The 9,119-nt window shown below is 35.3% G+C and overlaps 1 protein-coding gene across 1 annotated transcript in view; it reads right to left on the bottom strand.

The window, feature by feature from the left end:
* DACH1 (dachshund family transcription factor 1) overlaps positions 1-9,119 on the bottom strand; it is a 426,163-nt gene that overhangs the window by 43,544 nt on the left and 373,500 nt on the right. The window contains exon 7 of the mRNA XM_059378140.1: positions 4,953-5,104. Within this exon, the coding sequence (XP_059234123.1) occupies positions 4,953-5,104 (152 nt within the window). The remainder of the gene's footprint in view (positions 1-4,952; positions 5,105-9,119) is intronic.

The following is a 9,119-nucleotide window of genomic DNA, read 5'->3' on the forward strand; positions in this document are numbered from 1 at the left end:
CGGGGGGGGGGCACCTGGGTGGCTCAGTGGGTTAAAGCCTCTGCCTTCGGCTCAGGTCATGATCCCAGAGTCCTGGGATCGAGTCCCGCATCGGGCTCTCTGCTCAGGGGGGAACCTGCTTCCCCCACTTCTCTCTCTGCCTGCCTCTCTGCCTACTTGTGATCTCTGTCTGTCAAATAAATATATAAAATCTTTTTTTAAAAAAATAGCCCGTTGGTCAGGAGCACAGACTGCAACCTGGATTTGCAACTGGCATCTGACATCTGGGTAAGTGGCAATCTTGTAGGACTGAACTCATACCTTGTGCGAGCTGAGGCTATCTCCAGGTAGACAGTGTCAGAACTGAGTTAAATTGTAGGGAATCCAACCAGTGTTGCAGAACTGCTTGGTGTGGAAACAACTATCAGACATTTGGTGAGAAATGTAAGAAGGGAAGTGATGTGACTGAAGTGAAGTCATGTTAAGAAGTGAAGTGATGTTTCTACTGAGAGTAGAAGACACAGGAGTACTTTTCATATATAATGATACAGGAAGATTGTTCCATAAATATTAGTTTTTACTATTATCATTATTATTATTGAAATGGTATACAATATACATTAGTGAGTATGGTATATAATTCAGACTTTTAAAAGATTAATGCTATTCTCTTTACCAGAGTAAACTGTGTTTTTAGAATAATAGACATAATTCACTGTTTGTTTGTTTGTTTGTTAATGAGCTCTTTTCACAAGTTGGTAATGAGAAAAAAAAAAGACTTAGAATATGTAAGTATGATTAAACATAAAAAGATATAATGTAACACCAATATATCTGATCTTAGTCTACCCATATTTTGAAGCCAATATCCTATTTTGTTGTTTATCTTTTTGAAAGTTTCCTCCTGAGTATTTTGTCTAACTCTGTTATAATTAAAATGATGTATGAAAAATGCAAATACAAAACTATTAACTTCTTTTAAATGTATAAAATATAATATCATAGGCCATAACATTGAAATGTCAAGATTGGAAGATGCATAAGCCGAGTATTTTGGTCTTAACACTAAGTCAGATTCTTCTTCATTTTCTTTTGTCAAACACAGAAATTAGAGAATACTTCATAAGTACCATAGTTGTATTATGTGCATTTATTAGACCATAGTGATTCAATATGTGACTTGCCATATACTGTGGTTTTAACAATTCTTTTTTTTTTTTTTTTAAAGATTTTATTTATTTATTTGACAGAGAGAGATTACAAGTAGGCAGAGAGGCAGGCAGAGAGAGAGAGAGGAGGAAGCAGGCTCCCTGCTGAGCAGAGAGCCCGATGCGGGACTCGATCCCAGGACCCTGAGATCATGACCTGAGCCAAAGGCAGCAGCTTAATCTACTGAGCCACCCAGGCGCCCTGGTTTTAACAATTCTTATCCTTTTAGGTCTTCCTTTATTTATTTAATTCCTCCAGAGAGACAAATCATAGTGAACCAAACCCTCATCATATACCCCCTACGGCATATATGTTCAATGTTAACTTCCTTTATAACTAATTTTTATATTCTCTGCCTTATTTTACCTTTCTTTTCTTATTTATTTACCTATTCCTATTTTAATATTTGTAAGTCATTTTAATTAATTCTTATAATAAGACAAACAATGTAAATTATTTGTTCCCAATCCTGTGCACAAACAGATTGTAGCTCTGATTTACAGCATGAAAGCTCAGATTAAGAAAAGAGAGTAAAATCCTTCTTTAAGTGTGTTTGTTAATTGGGTAGTCAAGGTTTGAAGGGGTCACATTTAGTAAATTGACACTAAAATTCTAGTATCCTCCCCTAAAATTTCACAGGGAGTTCTCCATGGACATGTTTGAATAAGGAAGGCATAATAAAAGATTGCCCACATTGAGAAAAACAAAATTCCACATAAAACAAAGTTTTTAAAAATCCTAAAAAGGAAAACCTGGAATGAATCCATATCACTCACTAAAGTGAAATTATTATACTGTATATATATATTTAGTATGTATAGTATATATGGTATATTTAAAATACTAGTATGTAGTCTTTTTCTACAGGTCCTCCTTGAAAATAGAAAGAAAAAAAATTTATGAAAATTCAATATTGATATGTCATGGCAGGGACAACTGTACCAACCATTACCAATTTTAAAATTGAGATTTATCAAATTATAGAGTATCCAAAGATTAAATTATTTAATATTGGAAAAATAAACACTTAAACATGTTTTAAAGGGCTTTTGGTCATTAATTATAAGAAAAAAAGAGACATCTAAACATTAAATTTAAATCTGACCCAATGTCTTTGATTTAATTAAAATAGATGGGATTGGGAGGGAGACAAACCATAAGTGACTCTTAATCTCACAAAACAAACTGAGGGTTGCTGGGGGGAGGGGGGTTGGGAGAAGGGGGATGGGGTTATGGACATTGGGGAGGGTATGTGCTTTGGTGAGTGCTGTGAAGTGTGAAACCTGGCGATTCACAGACCTGTACCCCTGGGGATAAAAATATATGTTTATAAAAAATAAAAAGTTAAAAAAAATAGTAAGAATACATAATAAAGCTTTAATTCCATATATGGTGTTGTATGATTTGAAACATGCAAACATTTTTAACTCAAATGTTTTTCATTGCCACCCTGATAAAATAGCTCCAAAAGAAATCTGGATCTTTAGATTTACTACACAAAAAGTATGTTACCATTTTGAAATAGAAAGCAGAGAACCCTGTTATATATAATTGAAATTGCAGAGGAAATTGAGGTAGGCAGAATGTAATTACTCAAATTAGAATGTGGGCAGCAAACACATTTATACTGTACGCCCAATAAGCCAGGGTCATGACTACTTACATATTCTATACCATTCCTAGAATATTACTGTAACTCAATAAATGTGGCAATAATAAAAAAAGCAAGCATTCATAACCTTTTGAAAAATGATGTGAAACCATTACTAGACATAAATCCCATATATATGTGTATGTGTATATGTGTGTACATGTAAATATGTGTACATGCATATATGTGTACATGCATGTATTGTGTATATGTATGTATTCCTATGCATGGAACTCAGTAGGATTTTTAATTTTTATTTTAGCTTATGTACACATATGTGAATGCACTGAAAGTGACAAGCATAATTTATTCTTAACAAAGTATTCTTACTGTAGGTGTTTTAACTTTGATGAACCCAGATCCCTGTGATTTGAGACTAGCAATAAACAATGTAGTTTGCCTTGCCTATTGTCCCATCATCAACTCTTGCTACAATATGTCCATAAGACTGGTTGGAAGGTCAGGAAGGAGAGTATATTAAGTCTAGAGATACTTTCAATAAGATATTTGTCTAAAATATATACATTTTTTAAAACTGGGGTTTTCTTTTCTTTCTTCTTCTTTTTTTAAGAAATAATTATAGTTTGAGGTGATGTAGATTCATGTGTGTCGTAGGGGGGAGGGTGGTGGATAATGCACCCAAACTGACAGCATCTGACTTAAAATGCCAGAGTCCATGTGTACACCCACTTTTCAGATGGGCAAGCGGGGGTATACTGATAAAACCCAGAAATGTTTTCTTCACTGAAACTTAAATCAAATGACCACTTTCCTGCTTAAAGACATTTTAGTTAATGAAGATACATACAACTGGATAGAGAATTTTAAGTAAACCCTTGGCTTTTTCTTTGCTTCATATAGAGCTAAAAACATAACAAAATTAATTATTTCCTCCTTTCAGAGTATAAATTCAGAAATGTTGAGGGATATTTTCTGAAATCATTTAATTTCACAAAAGAGAAATTCATTAAAAATTCTACCACATAAGAAAATAATAATATGGGTCAAATTTAGAAAAAAAAGTCTATGTTTATTTTTAAATATAATCAATTATTTGGTCTTGATTAAGTTAAGGCTAGATTGATGATTTATTTCAATTACTGAGATATAAAACCTTAAGTTGAATACAGTTCTGGAGACTCTAATCACATTAGTATTAAAAATGCCACATTAATAGATGAGAAGATATGTTACATTAAAGGCCTTCTGTTATGTCCTTGGAGAGGTAAATAAAATTAATTACATTTCTACTGGGAGAAAGTTTAGTATGGTAGGAAATGTGTACAGAAAAATATCCACTAAGAATCGAGAGCTAGAGTAAAACTTAAAAAAAAACAAAAATTAACAGCACAATATCTACAAGCACATTCTTATTATTAGCTACTCCAAATATGGAAAAGTAGATGGCCAAAATCTCCATCTGGGGTCCACATGATCGCTTCATGTGTGGGCAAGAAAATTATGCTTTCTTGTATCCCAAACACTCTTATTTTGGCTCCATGCTCTATGTTATTGTTAACTGTAAGTATTTTTGATTCATAATGTACTGTACGTAAAATATACATCCTGAGGACTACATAGGAAATCCGTGGAAAGTTTTGTATAGCTTTTTGAAGTCTATTCTTTGAAGAAATCCTATTAACTGAAACAAACTTATTTATGAAAGAAGGGATTTTTTGGATTCTTTTATATTAGACATATTCTAAGTGACTAAACATATCATTTCCTCACTGGAAGGCCAGCAGTTTAAAAATAACTAAATATTTATTAGAACTGGTGTGCTGTCGTTGAGTAAATCAGACAAACTTAAACAGTTAGATTCCTCCCATCAAGCTGGCAATAAGGAGAACATTTAGGCAGAATGATTTTTCAAATGCCCAGGTCATTTTCATCGAAGCTTTTATTAAGGTTGAATACACATATATCAGTATTTCTAAACCAACTTGATTAGCGTAGCAAGTTTAAAATCTTAAATTGCTGGAAACGGTCCAATGCCATGGTTCGGTCAAACCCATGAACAGATTAAGTTGGAATCCTAAGATTAAGGAATCTGGGAAAAATCTATAGCTGGGTCTTCCACGTGTTTATCTTCCAGATGACAAACAAGGCCTACCTGTATGTTAGTCAGAAGGGTCTCTATGGAAGACAGTCCATCAGGAAACAGGAAAGGAGGTGGAAAACCTGGAGGTAGTGGTTGTCCATGCCCAGTTAGAGAAAGTTTGTCGAGGCTGTCTCTTGCGGTTGGTGTGGAAAGCGGGGTCTCATCTGTATGTGATTGAAACAAAAATATAGAACAAGTTACGCTTGTCTGTTTTTATTAGACCTCAGTAATGGCTTCCCTAGTGGTTTCCAGAACATTTATTGCAAATTGGTTCCTGCTATCAGGAGAAAATGCTTTCTGCTGAATTTTCTTTAATGAAAAAGCTGTGGAGATACAACAAGATAACATTAATGAGTAACTTTATAAGCCTTTTAAATGCAGTCTCTAATGAGACTGAGTTTACAGTGCCATAGAATCTTTTTAAAACAAATATTATCTCACATATAGTTGTGATAATATACTCAGGCTGACTTTATGGGCACCTTCCCAATTATCTCATTTTAGTTTGTTCTGTTTGGATTGACAATAGAATATTTCTAGAGCTTCATATAAAAGAAATGCTTTGTATATTAGTATGTTTGTTTCTCAATTAACCCTTCCTTTATATCAATGATTTGTTCAAATATATTCCTAAAGAATCTATAAAAGAATGTACAACTGAAATTTGTCATTTTACAACTAAAAAGAAAAACTGAAATCAAATATTTTCTCCCTAAAGTAAAACTGAATTACTGAATATCATTAAAATTGAAGATCTAGGGCGCCTGGGTGGCTCAGTGGGTTAAGCCGCTGCCTTCGGCTCAGGTCATGATCTCAGGGTCCTGGGATTGAGTCGCGCATCGGGCTCTCTGCTCAGCAGGGAGCCTGCTTCCTCCTCTCTCTCTGCCTGCCTCTCTGCCTATTTGTGATCTCTCTCTGTCAAATAAATAAATAAAATCTTTAAAAAAAAAAAAAAAATTGAAGATCTAATTCTTTGACCCTGAGTCCCTTTTACCTTCGTACTAAAAAACTAGTTCTTTATACATGAAAAAGGAGTCTAAAGAAAGGGGAATAAAACACAACTTCCATAACAATATTTAGAAAATCAAATATAAAACTCTGTAAGATACATTAGTCTTTATTTATTGAATATTTTTCAATATTTTAAGCAACCTGAAGTAATGTCCTGATATGAATTCTTTTTACTTACCCAGTGAAATCTTTTCATTCAGTTCTTTATTATTTAAACATTTTTACAGTTTCATTTAAGATAGATACAAGTTATGGTTTTGTTTATTATATCACCGAGAAAATTTTATTCATGGCAGGATTCTCAATTTTATAAATATTTTCATATTTCACCCCAGGAAAATTAATCAGAGCAATGTATTTGCACAGTCCTGATAGTATCTCTCAATTTTGCAAGTGGCTAAAAACTTCAGCACACTTGCCTTTATGCTTATAATTTGATTCCACTGTTCTCGATCATTCCTTTATTTTTCATTACAACAACTAACCACACAACACGTTTTCCAATTACCTCTCTGTGGGGCAGAAATATTACGGAAGTAGCTACACTTCTCTGTCTCTAACTAATGTCAGAACAAGTTAAATTCATCTCCCTCACTGTTCCACATTTCTAGTTAACAAACCAAAAGGAAAGAAAGGCTGGGGAGGAGAGTATGGGACACAAGCCATCTATTAGCTGCCTCTCAATAGCACACACCCACTCCTCGGCAGTTTCTCCTTCCACTCCCTTTCCCGTTCACTTACTGACAGGCGATCTGAGGCAGCAGGTACTAGAAGCAGCAACGCAGTGAGCAGCTAAAGGAAGACTCACTGTGTCGTTATTTTTTTTTATCACTCTTGTCACCAGGGTTAAAGAGAGACTGCAGTGCAGGGGTAGGGCTACTGCATGGCTAATGTGATCAAGATGATCTTGGACACCCTTTACCTCGCTGTCATAAATTACTCCTCCAGACCAAGGCTGCTAGTGCTTTTTCATAATAGCTCCAAAAAGGCGCTTGTTAAACATCTATGTGCATGTGAAATTGTTTAAGAATGGAGAGCAATATTTTTCGATCAGCATCACCTTAGCTGTCACATGCTAAAGAAAATGTGGCTTAATAGATCATGGGGATAATAATTGCTTGTCTCTTGAAAAAAGGCATGGAACCAGATGACCACCTGAGTTTGCTTTCAGCTTTAGAGACTGATTCCACAATCCTTTAAAGAATGTCCAAGAAAAAAGCTCCATATGAATGTGTAGACACACATGCATGTACACGCACACACATTTGATTGTAAGTTCCATCATCCCAATGACGATTTGATTTAACTCCAGTACATTTATGCTTGGCTACGTTTGGCTGTTGTGTGAATTAATTCCTAAAATCACTCATGATACATACATCTACAAAGCCAATATTTACTTTACATAAACAATGTGCTGAGGATAGAACACTGAAAAACACAATCTGCAAGCTTCAAGTAACTTACCTGAACTGGAGTGACTGATCCCAATTGTTAAGCAGTCAATTCCTATAGTTAGGAAAACATTTTGTCTTCTATCATTATCCCATTAGCTACTCCATTCCCCACCCCCCGCTCCCCTGGGATTAAAACTGTTCTAGGTATATGTGAGTGTGACTGTGTGTGTATGTGTGTGTGTGTGTGATTTTTTTTCCGCAGTTGCTTCAATGGAATGCACACCTTGGTCCTCAAGATTCAACTATCATTTAGTATAGACTTACATGATTGCATTCATTCACTCATCATTTTTTACAGCAGAGATACTGCATGAGGTCACTTTAACTCAACATGTAGCTAAGAAACAATCAAATTTAGGGCACAATGATGACTAAAGAAATTTTAAAAAGGGGTAACTCTTAAGATCAATATACATTTTTGAAAAGAAGACAAACTAATCAAGATCAAACATACAAGACAAAAATAGTTCTTTGGGCTTCACGACCCTACTAAAAAATTGTCATCTTCTGGCAGTTAACATCATGGAAAGTCTCATTTAGTCTTCTTACAAAGATAGTAAAATTAGGAACACAGTTCTTCCTTTTGAAAGAAAAGTGACCTTTGATATCCTAAATGTTCTATGAAGATTAAAGCAAATGTTTGAGAGGTCAGACAACATGGAAAAGAGTTTTGACATTACATAATCTCCACTGACTTCAAACAATGAATGATGATGAGGCGAAAATTCACAAAACACCTTATTCCAATTTGAAAGATCTGTACATATTTTTTAAGTTTTATCTTTAAAAGAAAGCTTGTCAGATGCCATATTCTCTGGATTATTACAGCACTTGACAACGTAATCTGTTTTTTCTTCTTGGATAGTTTGCTTTCAAATAATTTTAAACTTACGGAAGAGTTGCAGGAATTGTACAAAGAACTTCTCTATACTCATATAGTGGGCTGGCTGGCAGCCCCCAAAAATATATGCCCATGCCTAATCCCTGAAACCTAGTAATGTTAGCTTCCTTGGAAAGAGGGTTTATATAGATGTGATTAAATTAAACATCTTGAGGGGCGCCTGGGTGGCTCAGTGGGTTAAAGCCTCTGCCTTCGGCTCGGGTCATGATCCCAGGGTCCTGGGATCGAGCCCCATGTCAGGCTCTCTGCTCAGTGGGGAGCCTGCTTCTCTTCCTCTCTCTGTCTGCCTCTCTGCCTACTTGTGATCTCTGTCTGTCAAATATGAATAAAATCTTTAAAAAAAAATTAAACATCTTGAGATGAGATCATCATCTTGTTTCAGGATGGGTGCTAAATCCAGTGACAGGTATCCTTATCAGAGAAAGGTAGAGTGAGACTTGAGGGAAACAGAAGAGATCCACAGTGAAGAGTGGGAGGCAGAGGGGAGATAGAGACAGAGATCAGGATCTCCCAGTCATAGTCCATGCATCCTGCTGATAGCCACCAAATGCTAGAAGAGGTAAAGAATGGATTCTCCTTTATAGCCAGCCTCTTGGAGGGAGCTTATCCCTACTAATACCTTGATTTTAGACCTCTGTCTTCCAAGACTCCAGTAAGAAAGTTATTTGAAGCCATCAAGATCATGGCAATTTGTTAAAAATCAGCCCTAGAAAACTAATTCAACTCTTTACTTCAATTCACCAATCGTATGCATTTTGCCATGTTTGCTTTTAAATTATTTCTCTCTCCCTCTCTTGTTCTGTGTGTGTG

This window comes from Mustela nigripes, chromosome 15 (genome assembly GCF_022355385.1).
Source record: "Mustela nigripes isolate SB6536 chromosome 15, MUSNIG.SB6536, whole genome shotgun sequence".
Lineage (NCBI taxonomy): Eukaryota > Metazoa > Chordata > Mammalia > Carnivora > Mustelidae > Mustela > Mustela nigripes.